Raw genomic sequence first — 20960 nt, forward strand, 5'->3', positions numbered from 1 at the left:
GGTGTTTTTTTATTTTAATGACACTTTCCTTTTGGGCATGGGAATACTTTCTCAGTGACCCTCACATTCCCTGGGGGCCTTGCCCTGCCATTCAGTGCAAATATGACTCACTACTAACCCTCTGACTTCCAGGTTCCCCTTTCATCAGTTGTCTAAACAATATGCAATGCCACAGCTCATAGCCCCAACTCATACAAATGGGAAATCCTTATAGGCATTGCAACATTTTTGCAAATTAGACTTCTGCAGCAGAAGACATTCTGGAGGTTCCAGGAGCCTGGGTGGGTACGTATATTGGGAGGGACAAAATTCTAACCCAGAAAGATCTCAGGTACTTTATATCTGAGTACGATCTTAGAGGTCTCTAGTCTTAACCCTCTGTGAAACCTGAAATTTGCCCAGACCATACGATGTGATTCAGGTAGAACCATAAATAATATGAATTTTAGTTCTGTGTCCTTTTAGATATGGGCTTTCTAATGTATGTGAGTTTGCCCTTACGATTTCCTCTAAAGCCGGTTGTCTGCACTTTTGTAGTTCTGGAAAGAAGAAAAGCAGCCGAATACTGGTCTCTTTCTATGGTTTATTTAAAGCTATCTTTCTCAAGCCTGTTTTAGTTGCAAGAAACAGAAACCATATAGTTGGTGGTTCATGTAACCTGGAGGCAGATCTCACTAGAAACTGAAACCAAGGATTTAAAAATTCAGAAAATAAAGCCTCTCTCCTCTAAATTACTCATTCTCTCCATCATTCTGTTTCACACCCCTTTCTCATCATCTATTTATCTCAATTACTGCCTTTGTGTAGACTGGTATTCTCTACCTCTTCATGAGTTTTATGGACGATGGGTATTCTAAGAGTTATGTACATCCATGTCTCTGCTCAAGCAATCAGCAGAGACTAGCAACTCTTAATATTATTTATAAATTGCTGGGTGCGGTGGCTCACACCTGTAATCCCAGCACTTTGGGAAGCCAAAGTGGGTGAATCACAAGGTCAGGTGTTTGAGACCAGCCTGGCCATCATAGTAAAACTCCATCTTTACTAAAAATACAAAAAAAATTAGCTGGGTGTGGTGGTGGGTGCCTGTAATCCCAGCTACTTGGAAGGCTGAGCTAGGAGAGTTTCTTGAACCTGGGAGGCAGAGGTTGCAGTGAGCCAAGATTGTGCTACCGCACTCCAGCCCAGGAAACAGTGCGAAACTCTGTCTCAAAAAAAAAAACAACAACACAAAAATCTAAATTATTGGAAGAGAGAAATGCAAGAGCTCAAGAATAACATATGAACTTCTCGTCCAGTTATCCATGGCTCAAGAAATGGCCTAAAGTAGATTAAACATGCCTTTAAGGCTCTCCATAGGTTAAGAGCTACCTCTCCATGAAATGGTTCCTGAGCCATTCAGAAATGCCAGAGTGTAACTGCATTACAATCAAAACTTCTCAATACTTAGGGAATGATAATGAACTTTAGATACTGGTAGGTTAGATCTAATATTGCAGTCATATTATCAAGTTAAGTGTCCACCTATTGCAGAGTAGTTCTTGCCTTACTGCCAAATAAAACTTTTTCTTTTTCTTTTTTTTTTTTTTGAGTTAGGGTCTTGAACTGCTAGACTCAAGCAATCTGTTCGCCTTGGCCTCCCAAAGTGCTGGGTATTACAGGTGTGAGCCATCACGCCCAGCCTCTTAAATAAAACATTTTGTAGAGAGTAACATTATAATCACTGGTGATTGTATAGTAGTATGTGTCTTCAAAACAATTACTCACTAATTGTTACAGAGGCTCAAAAATGCCAACACCATTCTTATCCTCTAATACATTTTTAAAACAAAAGTATTTGAAAAAGCATTTTGATTTCTTGTTTTTGATGTCATATTGTCACATTTTCAGCTGTTCCTATATAGAAAACCAATGTTGTCCTTGCTTTTGATAGTACAGACAAAACAATAAAGACTTGCTGTTATTTAATCATTTCATTACAGTATAAGGAAAATCTAAGAATTTACCAAAAGACATTAAACATTTAGTTGAAAACTAGATATTTTACTTAAGTGTTGTAAATTCAAGCTTTTAAAAATTTGATAACAAACAAATTTAAATGAAAAACATGAATGATATCAAGTGACTGATGATAATTCAACAATACCAAACTTCTGTGTCTTTCAAAATGAACTGAAGTTTGTTAGAAAATGTCTTTAGGGTTAAGTTTCTCATCCATCAAGTGGGAACAGAAATGTGCATCTCACAAAAGGCATCATAGGGATTTAATTTGGCAACTGGTGTATGTATATATTTTTTGAAAACCACTAATCATTCTCACAAATAGTGGATATTATTAATCCATGTTATACATCCAATTTGGACTACATGAAGTTTAAACCAGACTCTTCTCTGAGAGAAAGTAAAGGAAAGCAACTGAATTAGCATTTGTTGTATGCTTGCTTTGTACCTGGCATAATGCATGTGGCTTAATATGCATTATTTCAACCAGGTTTTCTTATTTTGTGCAGGAGGTCAGGGTTGGAAATTTTAAAGAGATCTTATGGAGATCTGCAAAAAAGTCATTCATATTCCTACCATCAAAAATTAAGTTAGCATCTCAGAATATTTATTTCCCATCTCTTTTCTTCATTAAAAAAAAATCAGATATTTCTTTAACATAAAACAAAGTAAAAATGATGAATAATTTGAACTTCTAATGAATGATTTGAGACAACAAATAATTTTTTTCTGAATAATTTCTGTAAGGTTAAAAGATACAATGAATGATGCTACGAGGTCAGAGTACCTTTGTAAATACAATAGTGCATATATAGGTATACATGTATGTATCTATAGACTTTTTGCTATGAAAGATGATATTAGCACTCATACATTTCTAATTATATTCCCTCACTCACTCCTCATTTTTCTATTTTGTTGTTTATATTATCAAGCTTATGGCATTTGTATTCTGTTCTATAGCTAAAACTAATGAGTTCTTAAGTGTAAGTTTTGTGTTTGAATGTATTCTGTGTCCCCCACTATTCCTTCTTCATTTCAAGATCTGTATATTGATTAATATTTAAATGAATGGATTTCATTATTAAGTGATCTCTTTAAGAATAATCATCTATGTTATTTTTCATTTTAGCTTTTTTGTATTAGTTTTTTTTAATGTTCAAATATGTCTGTTGGATGCCCTTATACTTTAAAGATATATTGGTGAAAATACGTCACCCTTTCATTTGGAATATTCATAGACTTTTCTTCATTGTCTTCTGGTATAAAATGATACTGCTTAAAATCCCAGCTTATTTTGAGTTTTTTTCTTTCACTCTGTGTGCGTATTTGTGTGTGATGGGGTCTTACTCTGTCACCCAGGCCACACAGTACAGCAGTGTAATCATAGTTTACTGCAGCCTCAAACTCCCGGGCTTAAGGGGTTTCCCCCACCTCGTCTCCGAAGTAGCTGCGACTACAAGCACCCACTGCCATGCCCAGCTAATTTTTTTTTTTTTCTTTTTGTTTTTGGTAGAGACAGGGTCTTCCTATAGGACCCAGGCTGTTCTCAAACTCTTGGCCTCAAGTGATCCTTCTGTCTTGGTCTCTCAAAGTGCAGGGATTACAGGCATGAGCCACTGTTCCCATCCTTTCACTATTTTACTTAATTTGCTATTTCTGCCCAGTCTTCTTGAAGAAGCTTCCTCCTGATGTTCTTTGAATATTAGTCACTTAGTCAGCAAATGCTTTGGTGTTGAGTACTCACTCTTTCAAATATTTCTGGAATATATTCTTTCTGTTTATAGTAACTTTTCTTAATGATGTTTACTGATACATGTGTTTGATTCTCTAACTCAGTGACCTCAAGGATTTTTATGTTGAATCATCTTTATCTATGTTTCTTATCCATTACCTTCTCCTCATTGTTTTATTATCTGTGCTTTTTTCAACTTATGTAAGATAATTACAATCATCTCAAAATATTATAGCAGTAATGTTACTTTCAGTGGGTTTCTATTTTGTTGCTTGCCTATTCTAATTGATTTATTTGTTATTTATTGATGCTGTCTGGGTTACAATTTGTATCCTTATCATCTTTATCTATGTTTCTTATCCATTACCTTCTCCTCATTGTTTTATTATCTGTGCTTTTTTCAACTTATGTAAGATAATTACAATCATCTCAAAATATTATAGCAGTAATGTTACTTTCAGTGGGTTTCTATTTTGTTGCTTGCCTATTCTAATTGATTTATTTGTTATTTATTGATGCTGTCTGGGTTACAATTTGTATCCTTAGGTTCACGGTCTCCAAATTTATGTGGTTCTACTGTCCATGTATTTTTTTCGTATTGTCATTGTTATGCTATTTTTAAAAACTCATGTTCTTATCTATAGCGTAAAACAGTTTTGAGAAATTCCCTAGGTTTTGTGGAGTTATATTTTCTTCTAGATTGGGTATTTTGTCTGTCTTGGTCATGCCATGTTTTACTCTTTTATTGCTGCAGTATATTTGCATAGTTACTATTCCATTTCTTTTCTTACTGTTCATGCTTGAGAAACTGTGTACAGAAAATTCACTTTTTACTTAATGGGAAAAGATATTTTTTGAACTTTCTTTTTATTGTATTTTGGAACAGTTTTTTTCTTATTAGCTCCAGTTTGGAAATGGGATATATCATGAGTACCCACATTTTGTAGCCTGAGAGAATGATGGGGCCAAGGGTATCTGTGTCCTTCTCTCTATTCTGAGATTTCTTTTTTAATGAATTGCAACAAGATTATTGTTGGAAGAGGCATCAGTATATTTCATTGGGAGATGTATCACTTTTCTAGTGGGCTTCAGAGGTTTCACCTCTGAGTGCATAGGCATGACATTACTAGTCTGTTAAATAGAGTCAGCTTTACTATCAGTATTTCCCCACTACTCCTTTTTTTTTTTTTTTTTTTTTGATCAGAAGTCCTTTTCATTGCTCTTCAGCCAGGAAGAGGTAGACGAAAAAGATAAGACTCTTCCATCTGTATACATACAAATCTGCTTATCTCCACATTTGGAAGTTATAAGGAGATTTCTCAGAATGCTGTTATTTCACCAGTAAATCCTAAATCCTACGGGGTGTGAGGACAACATTAGGAAATCAAGAACTCCTTCACCTCTCTGAGCCTGACCAGACTGTTTTTAGTCCACAGTTTTTTTTTTCTTTAAATGATTTTGAGTCAATAGCATTAGAATATGTTCCTTTTTTTCAGGCATCAATAATTTATGTTTGCTTGTTATTTGTATTTATAATGTCTTGAACATTTCATTAGGCACTGATGTCAGAAAAGTCAGTAAAGCATCTTCAATCCTCTTCCTCAATCATCATTTACAGCAACACTAAGATATAAGACATAGCATCCTCCTTTAACAGCTGAGAAATCAGAGAACAAGGGTGGTAAAATAATGTGTCCAGCATTGGGGAGCCAGTAACTGATAAGGCTAGAATTATAACCTCTATCTATCTACACTTCTAGGTCAGTGATAAAAAGTACCAAAATTATAATTTTAAGATGAGGTTAATAAAATAACTACTTTTACCCAATTGCAAATATTTTAGAAGACTAAGGAGATAGAGGCAGATCTGAGTGGATAGTGAAAACAATGGAGAGGGAATCAAGAAACTGAAGTTTAATTTCTTGCTCTATCTTAAGACAGTTGGTAAATTTGGAAAAGATGATTCAACTTCCTGGGTTTCAATTTCCTTCTCTGTAATAATGATGATGATGAATGTCGTAATTTGATGACTATATATTTATTTGTTATGAGGCACAATGTGGCATATTTTATAAACAATATATTATTAAATCACAGAACAACCATCTGATCTAGATGTTGCATCTATTTTAATAACAAGGGCACAGAAGATTGCTTAAATCCCCTGAGGCTGAGATGGGAGGATCACTTGAGCCCAGGAGTTAGAGGCTGCAGTGAGCTATGATCACACTACTGCACTCTAGCTTGGGTGACAGAGTGAGACACTGTCTACAACAAAAACAAAACAACAAAAACGTATTTTATTAGAAAAAATGGGAAATGGGACCTGAAGATTAGATGCTTAGTGCTGAATCAATGTTAACTTCTTGATATTTTTGGTTTTTGAGGGGTTATGCCCTTTGTTTGTTGGAAATATAAACTAATTTATTTGGGTAATAGGGGATTGGTTTATAAGAGAAAAAAATATTTTTTCAATTTTATAATTTTTTTCTGTGAGTTTGATATTGTTTTAAAATAAAATGATTTTAAATAATGTGTATCGACTTGATATTTCATATAGACTTGCATTCAGAACAGGGCCACGTTTTTTCATGTGACTTATTCTTTTTTTTTCCCCCCAGGTGATGGTCTTTTGAGCCGTCCTATTTTTACTCAAGAGCCACATGATGTCATTTTTCCTTTGGATTTATCAAAATCTGAGATCATCCTGAATTGTGCTGCTAATGGTCACCCTTCACCTCATTATAGGTAAAATCCTACCTCTGGGCACCACACTATTTTGTTCTTTGTCACTGAGCCAAAACATTCACAAAATAAAGTGTATTTTAAAAGGCCCTAATTTATAGTGTCCAGCTCAAGGAATTTCTCTATGGGAGTACAGTTATGTGACAATACCTCAGATAAAGATATACACATTTCTAGTATCCCAAGGCCTTCCCTCATGACACTTTACAGGCAATAATTATCCCCCTACCCACTATCTACAGATAACAATAATTATGTCTCCATCCTACTGATTAGGTCTGCTTAGAACATTTATTCTTGAGATTGGTGCCATACATTGCCATATTATGGTAAGAATTGAGAGAGAGAGAGAAGAGAAAAAGGGGAGAGACAGGAGAGAAAGACAGGAAGCATGTAACACAGGAAACCAGGAAGAAAAGAAAGAAAGATAAAAGAAAAGAAAACAATAGAGAAATGAAAGAAAGATTTTTTTCCCCAATTTGAAAGACTAAAATGCAAGCCCATTTTGCACTCCCACACCTGCCTCAATGTGGGACTGCAGCCTCTGTTGCTACATATATAATGATTATGAAAATGTCTTCTATAAAGAATGAATCGAGATGGATATCTAGATTTATTTCAGATAAAATTATGTGACTTCACTGGTGGGTCATGTCACCCAAAAATACTGATTTTAGAAAAATATGTTGAAGACACCTATGTACCCTCTAAGGCAGAAAGATAATTTTTATTCTGGGCAAATAAGAAGAAAAAAAAGCTGTTTGTTTCTAACATATTATTTGTGGAATTATAGGTCGAAAGAGTCAGTAATGGTTTTGTTCTTATGTACAAAGTTGCAGCAAAGGCAGAATTTGATTCATATTGTGGGTAGAATTTATAAATTTAAAAATATATACATGCGTAAATATACATAGGTAAATAATAAGGATATTGAGTTGGTAAAAACTGTATATGTAGTGTTAATGCAGGCAAAGAAAATAAATACTAAACTTTTGTAGCTTTGGGTTTTAAAAGCATTTTTTAAGTCTTAATTTTTAGATGTGAAGTTGAAATGACACACACACACACACACACACACACACACACACACACACAAGTAACAATCTCAGTCCATTTTGGAGGAATAAGCTGGTTTAGCCTAATTTTATTTTGCGGTAAAAATACACTGTTAATGTGCATAATTATCTAGATCCTAAAATTGTCCAGATTAATTAAATGACTTAAATGCACTTAATTAACTAAATGACTTCAAAGCTAAAGGCAATTCTACCTTATCTTGTATTTTTTTGAGCCAACTTTAGCATCTTCTTTTTACAGCAAAAGAGCTGAAAAACCACATCTTCTCATTCCACATACTAAAGCTTTCTTGTCTTTATCATACCGAAACCAACGCAGCCTAGCAGTTAGAGGAAGATCCTTCACTTTACAAATTTGGGTCACTCACTTCAGAGTTTGTTGATTTGTTAGTTTTTCTTAAATGATGAGCTGTCTTATTAGTTTAATATATGGTTAAATATATGAAAATTTGATTAATACATTTATTGAGATCACCTAATAAAGTAGTAATTTTATTTTTGAGAGCTAATTAGGTTGATCCTAGTGGTTAGTAAAGGAAGAATATAAAAATTCCTATAAATTTTTGAAAGTTTGTTGAATATAAGATAGACTAAAGTTTTCTGAATATAAGATAAAGCTAAAGACAAGTAATTCGGGTACTTATTTCCAACCATCATAACCCGGTTTAGCGTATTTCTTTTTTTTTAACTTTTAAGTTCAGGGATACATATGTAGGTTTGTTATGTAGATAAACCTGTGACATGTGACATGGAGGTTTGCTGTACAGATTATTTCGTCACCCAGATATTAAGCCTGGTATCTATTAGTTATTTTTCCCGATCCTCTCTCTTATCCCATCCTTCACCCTCCAGCAGATCCCAATGTCTGTTTTTCCACTTATAGGCAAGAAACTATGGAAAGAGAGTTAGAAAAGAATTTTTTAATGCTTAAATGTCAGACGCAGATCCAATATTATTGATAATAAAGCAAAGGACAGAGGTGTTTCGGATAGTGTGCATTAGCAACAAAGTGTAAAATTTCAGTTTTAATATGACCCTTTCTACCTTACATTTTATTTTTAAAAATAAACCTCACAATTTATTCGCCTGAGGTTGTTTATGTGTGTGTATGTGTGTGTCTTAGAGGGAAAGTCTTTATAACTCACAGATTCCAACATTACTTGAGGTTACTTGATTACAGTATAAAGCAACATAAAAGAACCCCTGACTTAGAACTAAGAGTTATTATTTCTAGCCACAGCTCTATTAATCCATTGGTGACTTTGGAATAATCAGTTTTCTCTCCTTGCATTATCTTCCTTATTCATAAAATGAGGCAGAGTTTGATTTTAAGACACATTTTATTTCTTTTAGTAAACTCCATACAGCAAATGAAATCTCGTAGGGAAAATGAGCAACATTAAAAGCAATCCTTTTGAAATAGCTTAGGCTTTCCCATGAAAAAGGATTGTCCTTTGTTCTTTCAAAGACCACATAACATATGAGAATAGGAAGTCCAGCCAGGAAGCCCTGCAAGGGAAGAAAAATGGGCTACCCAAAGATGATGCTTTGGAAGAGTTGCTTATACTTGGAAAGTTTAGGAAAATCATATAGCAATAAACTTGGTTCTATCTCAGAGTATATATTTCAGTTAGAAAAATGAAATAACATACACCTAAATTATTTCTATATAGGATATACTGTCTATTAGAAAAAGGATTTCTGACACATCTTCTCTCTACCTGGTCACCAGATGAGACTCCTTTCTGTAAATTAGTCTACTCTACCCTAGTCATGTACCCAACCTTAATTCTGGAGAAGCTCTAGGCCTCTAAGGAAGAACAATAATAGTAGTCACTCTCCCCTTCTATTCTTTTTATTCATTTCCCCCACTTGATTCTCTTAACAATCCTATGAGATAAGCAGAGTATACATTATTGCACATATTGTATTACTTGTGGAAATGACTTCTGGGAAAATCAGAGACCTTGTTCAAGAATATGCAGCAAGGGATGTTAAAGCTAGGACTAGGACTCTTTCCACAGAGGTAATGGAGTCATATTCAGTGTACATCACAATCACCCACAGAGACTTAAAATTCAGATTTTGGTGTTCTCTGTCAGAGGCCTGGGGATGGGCTCAGAAATGAGCCAGGCAGAGAGAGACAAATACCATCTGATCTCACTCATATGTGTAATCTAAAAAAGTTGATTCCACAGAATCAATTCATAGAAGTAGAGTATAGAATGGAAGTTACCAGAGGCTGGGTCAGGGAGGGTCAGGGAGGGACAGGAAGGGAAAGGGGACACTTGGGTCAAAGGGTGCAAAGTGATCATTAGACAGGATGAATAAGTTATCAGTCTCATTTGCACAGTAGAGGGACTATAGTTAATGATAATGTATTGTATATCTCAAAATAGCTAGAAGGGAAAGTTTTGAATGCTCTCACCACAGACAAATGATAGATTTTTGAGTTAATGAATATGTTCATTACTCTGATTTGACCATTACAAAATACATGCATTTATGGAAACATCATATTATTTCCTACAAATATGTGCAATCATTATTTGTCAATTAAAAATAAATAAAACTCAAAAAAAGAAATGCATACTTTCAACAAATATACCAAGTCATTCTAAAGCAAAGCCCAGTTTTGAAAAACAGCAACACACACAAGTGCACATGCATGCAGGCACACACACACATGCACACACGCACTTGCACACGCCTTACGGAAGGGCAGCCAACAAACACAGCCCACAGGCATTATTTTTATTTATTTATTTATTTTTTGAGGTTGAGTCTCACTCTGTCAGCCAGGCTGGAGTGCAGTGGTGTGTTCTTGGTTCAGGACAACCTCTATCTCCTGGGCTCAAGCAATTCTTCTACCTCAGCCTCTGGAGTAGCTGGCATTACAGGCATGTGCCACCACACCCCACTAATTTCTGTATTTTTTTTTAGTAGAAACAGGGTTTCACCATGCTGGCCAGGCTGGTCTTGAACTCCTGACCTCAGGTAATCCTCTTGCCTGGGCCTCCCAAAGTGCTGGGATTACAAGCATGAGCCACTGTGCCTGGCCCAGCCATTATTCTTGAGGCAGGACTGAACTACTTAAAAGTGAAGGATGCTTCCCAACAAAGTGTCAAGATTTTAGTTCGAATCCATTATGTTTTCTGGGACTAATATGATATTAATTCAGATGCTAAAAATAATCATTTAAAATACATTCCCTAGTTTGCATCATAGCAAAACACTCGTCAGTATGCAATTCTATCAGAAACGTGTACATGACAATCATTTGAATTCATTAATATTGTTTCTTCATTGATTTAAACATATTAATTAGGACAAAGCCCACACCAGGAATTGAACCTCTGATCTATATGAGCAGTTTAATAATCATTGTACCATAGTGATCAGAATGATTATGGGGATACTGTGAAAAATTCATTTGCTGCAGCTAAGCCAACAACTTTGAATTTGTGTTGAAAACAATTACTGAGCTTAATTAGGAGCATGTAATGATGACAGCAGTTATTTCAGTGATTGATTTCAAAATTAAAAAGAGCTGGCAAACTAAGTATGGTATATCCTTTGCTTTGAAACTGATAGCAAACATGGAAGTCTAAAGATCATGTGCTGTAAGCACATTATCAAAAACTATATTACAGTGCTGGCAAGCAGAATATTGGTGTCTTGAGAAAGGCCTAAAGAAAGAGAAGTTTTGAAGCATTTTATTTTGTTTTTTACTTTTTTCTTACCCTAATATTGAAAACAAAGAGCAGCCTTTACAAATTCCTCTAGAAAAAAAAAAGATGGAAGAAAATCTAAGCAAATGAAATGCACTCTTTGACTGATGTCTTTCAACTTTCAGATGTTCAGGAAGTGGCTAAATAATTTAAAAGTTAACAAAGTTGGTTCAAAACCTTTGATTGATTTGATATCTGATCCATCACATCATATCTTTAATAGCATAGAGGATCACCTAAGTTCATATTTCTTTTCTACATTGGTAGGCATTTGCCAGATTATCCCTATGTGATGTTTGAAAATGCACCTGAAGAAGTCAATGACATTTGAATTAATTCTGTATTTTTAGTAGAAATGGGTTTCACCATGTTGCCCAGGCTAGTCCCAAACTCCTGGCTTCCAGCTATCTGCCCACCTCGGCCACCCAAAGTGCTGGGATTACAGGCATGGGCCCCTGCACCCAACCTCTTTGAATTAATTCTGTAAAATGTTGTTAAAAAAAAAAACACTCCCACCAAAATATTTTTAATATGATTTTTGTGTAAAGGGGAGAATCATAGCAAAGCTGGTATAAACTCTAAAAAACATGTTTTGGAAATTGGCTATATTCCATAGGAAAAGATCATTCACTTGTTTTCCTAGATGAACTATGATGGGGTTCAGATCACACCACCTCAAAATATGGCACCTTGGCATTTGAGAAAATAGCAGAAGCAGGAAGATAATTCTCACCTTCTCCTCACTCTTCTTCTCTGAAGCAGGTCATAAAAGCTTTATTCCAGAGTTATCCTTTCTGTACCCAGAGGAAAGAAACATCATTTTCTTCCTTAAAGACACAGAGAAACCAGAAAGAATTGGAACAAATGCCTTGCTAACTTCCCGCCAGTTTATTACCATTAGATCATACCCTCTTTTTACAATTATACTTCTGCTCTTCATCAAAACTAGCATAAAAACACATGGGATTTCCTGTTTTTTAGGATTTTTTTTTTTCTGAAGGCTTTCATGTTATGGAGAACTTATATTAAATAAAATTATATGTTTTTCTCTTATTAATCTGCCTTTCATTTTAGAGACCTCAGCCATGATGCTAGCAATGAGTGAGAAACGGTATTTTTCTACATGTACAACTGGTTGTCATTATTCAATATTTTTAAGTGTCTGTTTAAAAAAAATGGTCTATGTGACTATACACAGCCTGTGTCCTAGGAATGCATCTCTTTAGATATGTAAGATTCATGCTTCCAAATATTTGGAGATTTTGATGGAGTTGGAAGTATCAAGGTAGGAAAAGTGAGTCTGGTTAGAGATAATTATCAGGTTTCCATTTGTCTTAAAAATGACCAAATGAAATTTCTAAAACTAATTATGATTCTTTGAAAGTAAATATAACTCCAAGACCCTTCAGCTAGTTAATTCATGTACTAAAAAATTGTTGACTAATAGCTAAGCCAAGAGACTTTTTACTTCTTAAAATAATAGCTTCTCAAACAGCATTTGTTTTGCTGAAGTATAATTTTAATTTGGCATTTCCAAGTACCATTGAAATATTTTCAACATGATTAGTTTTCCAAGTAACATACTAACAGAGGCAATCATGTTCTAAAGTAGTCAGGTTATTATTGTTTTGTTATCAGCCTTGAATTGGCGTTGTAAAATTATTCTTGCCATTTGTAACATATGCTTCTTGAATTCCTATCTTTAAATCATTTTGACATTCAATTTTGCGCTATCCATTGTGGATGTTCAGGTAAGGTATATGTTATTTGAAAAGTCGCTAAAGGAATAGGTTGGCCAGTATTATTGACTGACTGTCTAATTTTTATTTCTCACATCGAGAGTTCTGTTTCCTCTTTGTATACATTTGGGTGAATGTAGCATACAAAGAGTACATCTTTCAAATAATCTAGTTACTGATATCACCCAGCTCACCAAGACAGTTACCTTTGATAAAACTGGTAGGATTATCTCCGCATGTAATCATGTTTTGTTTTTTGCTGTTTTTTATAGTTGCAGGAATTAGAACTACATGTTGTTTAAGACAGAGTGATTGACTCTATATATTATAAGCATAATTTTATGTTTTTCCCTTGAAGGTGGAAGCAAAATGGCACAGACATTGATTTTACCATGAGTTATCACTACAGGTTGGAAGGAGGCAGTCTTGCAATCAGTAGCCCCCACACAGATCAAGATATTGGCATGTACCAGTGCCTGGCCACCAATCTTCTGGGGACAATTCTAAGTCGGAAGGCAAAGCTCCAATTTGCATGTGAGTTTGGGATAAAATTTGTAATCTGTGTCTCTGAAAATATACTCTTCTTCTGATACACATATTTTAAAATCTAGCTTTGCGGATCATATATTTGAGAATGAATATGACGTTATGGGTTTTTGACAATGCTCATTTTGTGAATCTAGATTCCTGGGTATAATAGAAACCTGTTTCTAAAAAAGAAAAAAAAAGCAGAGGAAATATCAATGTTATTATATTTTGTGAATTATTTTTAGAAACATTTCTAAAAGTTCCAGACTTAAATTTTATGATAAAGATAAATAATACAGTATTATTTTTCTTTTTCTTTTGCATTGGATATTAATGTTCAGAGCAGTACAGGGAGAAAAAGCTGAGGGCAGAGATGTCATTTGGGGGAGGTAGGCGTTCTTCCAAGAAAAGCGATCACGCACCCACAGTTTGATGTAGGTGGAAATAAAGTGGTTGCCAAAGGCAGGCTTTATATTAACTGTAACAATGTCCAGCTGCATCACATAAATGTCATCCAAGTAATTACCTTGGTGACATTTGGGGACATTAGCAGATGAACAATAGACATACTGCCTCTAATATCCTTTATATATAGTGTTTCCAGGGACCGAAATGTTTCGTATTCAATTCCGCAAAAGCCTTGTTTGAGAGTAATTATATCTGTTGATGTGGATAAAGTAGAAGGCTTGCTTTTCTCCCTTTGCACCCACCATTATGTCCCAGAGAATCCATCCGGAGCCAAAAAGTGAGCTGCTGCACCTGCAGGGCTCATGGAAATGTCTATATTGTCTGTTACTTTGAAAAACTAATTGTTATGAAATTTTATTAATAAATACATGCCCAAAACTCACCTTGTGAAACTACTTCAGTCATCAGTAGATACATGAATTAATAACTGGGTCTGTTACTCATTTCAAGTCTTGTGTTCCAAATGTTATTCTACACCAGAGATCCCTTGGTCTACACACAGTTCTCTTTATGTTGATCATTTGGGGGATGGCCTTGCTTCTAATTTTACACACACTACACACACATACACATATGCACACACATATACATATATACAGATAAATACACATAAATACACTGCTAATTGTATCTGAATGTATTTGTATCTATCGAAGTAAGAAGTAAATGTATAAGTTTATTAACCTAAGTAGAATATGGAAAAGGGCCAGTGACTACTTTGAGACATAGGATGAAGATATTTCTAACACTTGATTTCTTCATTTCAGCTAAGATCATCACCTGGAAAAATAATAGGGAACAAAATAACATAGAAACTTATGTTATAGAAATAAAGAATTGTTCCAGACTTTGAATGATTCTGCCACAGTAATTATTTATTTCTCCTGCTTGGATAGGAGATGACCCTACAATATACACCTGATATGAATCAGATTCCATAATTATAAATTTGACTCTTTAGTAAAGAAAACTCCACATAGCATACTTATTTGCTATACCCTCGAGTTTCTCTAGAGTTATGATTCTATCTACTCTTGAAAACAGCTGAATGCCTACATCTCAAATTAATGCACTCTTTTATATAAACATATTTCTTCTTTGTTCTGTACATTTTAAGAAAAATATGTTTGAAAATGTCCTACATTTTTATATCATATCTTTTTTTCTGCTTTAAATAATTCTTGCAACTAGAAGTTTCTCTAGTTAAAACTTGTTTTCTCTATGCCAAATAAGAAAAAGTTCTCAGTTAAGAAGAAATTGTACGCTGTCATCTGGCTAAATGGAAGAAATCAATTCTTCTGTCCTTATTGACTTTCCCGTCTTATCATAAAATTTTTTGTTTTGAGGCTGAAGGTGTATGACTGTTGATCTTTAAGAGCATTTCTATTACTATTAATGCATAAAGTAAAATAGTCTATATCCATTAACTAATCTTTCTTCTGCAAAGCTAAAGGATCTTAGGCTCTAAGAGCTTGCAAAAATAAGAACCACTACATTCTGCCTCTTCTGTCCTAGGCATGGTATCATGTCGTCATGTCTAAAATACTTATTGTTTCCAGAGACACATGTGCTAGAGTGTTGAAACAGAAAGAGTAAATGGTATAAATACAAGTCTGCAACCAAATGGAAAGTTCCTAAAGTGCAGAAACTGTATGTTCAACTTAATTGTAGTTCCTCACCACCTCCTTCATAAATTTTTAATTATCTATTTTGATAGAAAGGGCCTTTCGTAGGATAACCACAGCAGTTAAATGCTGAGATTTTGTGAAATACAGAGGTATGAGTTCAAATTCTCTTTTTGTCAGATGTCTAGTAGTATGAAATTAGGTCATTTCTTAACAGCATTAAGCCTCTGTTAAGAAATCTACACAACGAGAATACAGCAGTATCAACCACATAGGACAAGGGTTAACTGAGAAAATTAACGTCAAGTCCCTGATCCATTATGGACACTAGGGAAATGACAGCTCTAATTCTTCCTTTTATTATTATTACCACTCTCTACTTGGACAAACGTCCATATATTTCAAATCATTTTAGTTTCTTATAGAAAACTCTTCTAGTTTACATTACAAAACTTTCCCTAGACTAGTGTCTTGTTTTCATGTCAAATATAATGCATTTTTTTGTTTTCATGTCAAATATAATGCATGTGCTTCGACATATGTTATTTCACTTGAGTTGGACAGCAGCTATAGGAGGCAGTTGCTATCATTGTCCCATTTTATAGATAAGAAGCCTGAGGCTCACTGAGATTGGGGCTTTCTTAAAGTATGTTGTTAGAGAAAAAGTTGGAACTTATGTATAGAAAAAGAAGACTTCAGACTTGAAAACTCATGCACTTCATGTCACAGTATTGAGTCCCTCTCAAACACTGCCCACACAGCTCATGTGGGCCTTCTTACTGCATTTCATTTGCTGGCACAGTAATTGTCTAAATAATAAACCATATCTGCAGGACAGAATGGTTCAGATAAGCCTGGTAGTAGATGCTGATGCTTCCTTGTCCACATCCACTTTTTCAAGTGATGTGCCAACCCCTGGCTATTAATACCCACAGATATCCCTTTTTGTATTCATGCCCCAAACCTCTGCATGAGATCAGGCTGAAATTACACAACAACTTCTACACCTTCTTAATTAGCTTCTTCACTTGTTGTTTCCTTCTTCCTTTCCTGCCTTTCTCCTAAGATAAGTTCCTCAATAAATTATATGCACTTGAATCCTTGCCTCAGGCCCTGCTTCTAAGGAATCCAATGTAAGACAGAGATTAAACACAATATGAGAAAGTCGGTCTACTTATTGATAGAAAAAATGGGTCCAGACCCCCACTCTTATGAACTCTCATAGATAAGAACAAGCTATGCATCAAAATAAAAATGTATGAATTCCCTTGTTTCCTGTCAGTTGCAGTCCATTGAATAGTGTCACTTTGACCTTCAGAACAAACGGCCTTATGAACAGCCTTTCAGAATCTACCCTGTCCATGGCAGAGATGCTGCAGTGTTGTACCTCTAGATACTTGATGGCTTTTGTTTTTCATTTTTGTCCTGGTATTCAGTAATCCAAAAACACACTTTGAGTTTATTTTAGACACAGACTGTAACACTCTGCTTCATCATGAATCGTCTCAACATGAAACCATCCTGAAAGGTGGCCTGTGTATAAAAACTACCTGGTGTGAAATATGCTCCTAAATCAAGCATGTCTTTAACCAGCTATGTAACTTAGAAAAGGCATTCACTTTCTGGACTTAGCTAAAGTATATTTTGAATTATTTGATTACAAATGTCTCTCAGCTGCTGTCATATAATCTGTCCTTTCAAATACTCAGGCAGATTCTAATTTAATTATCTCTTTCTTCCCCAACCAAAACTCTACCCTAAAACAAATTTAGCAGGTGTCTAGTCACCAAAGGCTTCTGTTATCATCCTGGCATTCTAGATGAAAACTAGTTTGACTTCTAAAATCACTTGTAGCTTCTTTGAATTTCTTTTATTTCTCAAAGATTTTGGTGGTAAAGGTTGAATGTAAACTTCTTCCTTTCGTATGTATGTTAATGAATTACTCTGTACTTGTGTGAGAGAACGTTGCATCTGTCATTGCTATTTAAAATGTCATCCTTGAGAAAATGAGATAGGTGTTTTGAAAGAAACTCATGATATCACTCAGCTGTATTTTTAAAAGGTCCTTATAATATATAACTCTATCAATGAAAAGATAAACATTTATGATAAATGATAGTCATGAATGGGACTTTTTGATCCATCCTGCACTATTTAATATTTAATTACAGCTAGCATTTCAAATAAGTTTGTTCCATTATTGCAGAAGGAAAGGCAGCTGGGCTGGAGCCTCCTAATTGACCCTTCATTTATTCATCTTCCAAGCAACTGGAGAACACCTAATTTATATGCATCAAGTACTACACTAGGTCCTAAAGATTAAATGGTAGATAAGAAACAGCTCCTTCCTGTCTTCACAGAGGAGACAGGTGAAACCTTTAGTACAATTAAAAATAAGAAGAAAAGGAAAATAAGGGAAATTGCTAACACTTACAAAGTATTATGTGGCAGGCATTGTTCCAAACTCTTTATGTAAATTAACTCCATTGATCCTCACAATAACCCTCTGAGAGTATCACAATCTTCACTTTCAGATGAGCAGATTGAGGCATGGAAGAATGAACTAGCCTGCCTAAAATCACACACAGTATGTGGTAGAGTCTGATTTCAAATCCAGACAGTCAGAGTGAAGAGCCCATGCTCCTACCACTTACTGCACTGCCTCAAAACACCAAGTGAAGTGAGAGAGGTGAAATTAAAACAGAGCGGAGCTCAAAGTGAGAAGTAATGAAATTTGTTTGTCTGAAATGGAAGAAAGGCAAGTGAAGCCTTTGAAAGGGAACAGGGCTTGCATTGAACCTCGAAATGTTAGTTTGTGTTCTAGACAGGGAAAGTGAGTGGACAAAGTACAAGTCCGAAGAACACTAAGAGGAAATGCAGATGTGTGAACAATCTTCAAGTATTAAAGAAAGTGTGAGGATGTGAGCAAAGGACAAGACCTAAGAACTGAAATGCAGAAGGCTAGGGTTCAGATATGACTGATGTTCTAGGTTGAGACTGTTATAAGAAGACCTTTATATCCAAGCCTAATCTGCAAACAATAGTATGACATTGTGTACAGGTGTTAATTTATGGTTAAAATGGATGTGTCAATATTACCCATTTCATCTGGGGTTACTATGAAGATCAAATATATTATGTCGAAAGCAGAGGGAGGGCAAGGGCAACTGATAAACTGGTATGAGTTGAAGGTGGAGAGATAGGCAGGGATCTGGCCATGTAACTATTAATAGGCCAAGATTTATATTTCACTGTTTATCCTAGGAACAATGGAACCATTCTGAATGATGTTAAGGGTGTTGAAGTTGTTTATAAAATGTAGTTTGAAATACCACATACTATTTTCTTAAATATGTTAGTCTGACATATTAATTATATTATTAATGTTATTAAAACCACAGTACACATACATAGGGATGTTCCAAACCTCAGTTTTTATAATAACTTATATGATAGAATTAAAGAATTCTTGGACCACATCTCAGGATTGATTTTAAATGGTTCAAGGTTAAAATGCAGTAAGAATGCATTTTAAAGGGCTATAAACATGTAGGCATTTACAATCATCATAATTTTTTTCCAGAGGAATGCAAAGGGTTTTACACCTGCCATGCCATTCATCTTTATTCTATACCTGTAAGCTATTCTTAACTATGTTTTACAGGTAAAGACATTAAAAAGCAGGACAACTATGTTACTTGCTCAAGGTCAACTAACCTACAGCAGACCCAGAATTTCTAACATTTCCTTCTGAAACAACTTTTTAAATATATATTTATTTTGTAGACAGAGAAAGTAAATCAGAATTCTCATGAATCAAATGCCATATTCAAAGCCAAATAAAAAAGGTAACGTTGTAACATAAAGGTCTCTGATTCCTTACAGAAGCATTCTAAGATATTTGTGTGTTAAAGGTGATATATGTTTTCATTTCTATCTTTTGGCCAGAATCTTATAAGCAGGAACAAAACTCCTCACATTTAGAAATAAATTTTAAGAGCTTCCAAATCTCTTCAAAATTCTTTCCTATGTAAGAAATGTAAAAGCAGTTATACATGATCCTGCTGATATGGTGATAAAGTGCATTTATATCAGAAAAAGAAATTAAGACTCAGGAGAAGCAGCTTTAAAAATAAGACTTAAAAATGCATTTGGAAATTGTAAAGTCTCTGGTAATTGTGAAGTGCGTATTAAGTGGGTAATGCATACCTAATTATAAATGAAAATGATAAATGACTTTTAACCTTTTTTCTACATCAGAAAAGAACTAGCTGAACAAAAGTCATGAAGAAGTTTTTTCTTTAATTTCTTAAATTAAAAAAGTAGGTAAATTAGTATTGATTTTTTCAGTATCATTTTCAAATAGCATAAACAATGTTACAATAGATTTAATATTCTCAATTTATCTTAATGAAATAAGAGCATAACTATCAATTGGTGTCTACATATCAAGGAGAAAACTTTGTCTTTGCTTTTAAAAATAATTCAGATCTTAAACAAATAGACTGTGAGCAGTTGCATGGTTAAATTACAACAAGTCACTTTTATATTTATATTTAAAATCACCAGGGAAGTAGATTATTCAATGCTGTAGCATCATTTTCCCCACACCATCGCTGTTGGAAATCCATTTATGTATCTTATCAGAAATGGTACTTTTTCAAAAGTTAAGCCTTCTCCCAATGCCTACTTTACTTATATTCAGCAGGAGCTAGTCTTTTTAGTTCACTTGAATAAAATTGCACAGGCTAAGAATTGTTGTGGGACAGGAAAATATTAGAAAGTAAGGGATCCATTCTATCAAAACTGAGAGTTTCTGATTTATAAAACTGAGACAGATGTACAAAGCTGAAATGCTTGTTTATTACTCTTATGTAATTTGACAAATGGTTTTCAGGAATTTGTGAACATAGCACATAAAGATTTTGCTTCTAAGAGTTACAGAATTGGTTCAAATTACAGTGACATTCTTTTTTGCATTAAAGGATCAGACAAATATTTCTGGTGTTTATTTATATATAAATAAATATATATATAATACAAATAAAGAACATTTGTAAGTCATAATTTGTATGTAATTATCTGAATATATATCCAATATTATCTAAAAAGTAAATCAGATTCAGGTGTTTAGCAAATACAGGAGAGATGATAGTGGATAGGAGGCAGGACTAGCTTGCAGCTCTTCCTCGGAAGGACAGAGCAGCATGCGGAGACTCACATCATGAATGTTTCCCCACAAACTACCACAGGAATATACCAGGAAAGCAGAGAGAATGCACAAACCCTTTGAAAGGACTGGATCACCACTG

At 34.6% G+C, this 20960-nt stretch overlaps 1 protein-coding gene across 2 annotated transcripts in view; it reads left to right on the forward strand.

Annotated features, from left to right (window-relative positions):
* CNTN6 (contactin 6) overlaps positions 1-20960 on the forward strand; it is a 320026-nt gene that overhangs the window by 139104 nt on the left and 159962 nt on the right. For both annotated transcript variants that reach the window (XM_012468488.2, XM_012468487.2), the window contains exons 3-4: positions 6358-6484; positions 13386-13561. In XM_012468488.2, the coding sequence (XP_012323911.1) occupies positions 6358-6484; positions 13386-13561 (303 nt within the window). The remainder of the gene's footprint in view (positions 1-6357; positions 6485-13385; positions 13562-20960) is intronic.

Source organism: Aotus nancymaae, unplaced genomic scaffold (genome assembly GCF_030222135.1).
Source record: "Aotus nancymaae isolate 86718 unplaced genomic scaffold, 86718_ANA_hifiasm-v0.15.2.pri h1tg000046l, whole genome shotgun sequence".
Classification (NCBI taxonomy): Eukaryota; Metazoa; Chordata; class Mammalia; order Primates; family Aotidae; genus Aotus; species Aotus nancymaae.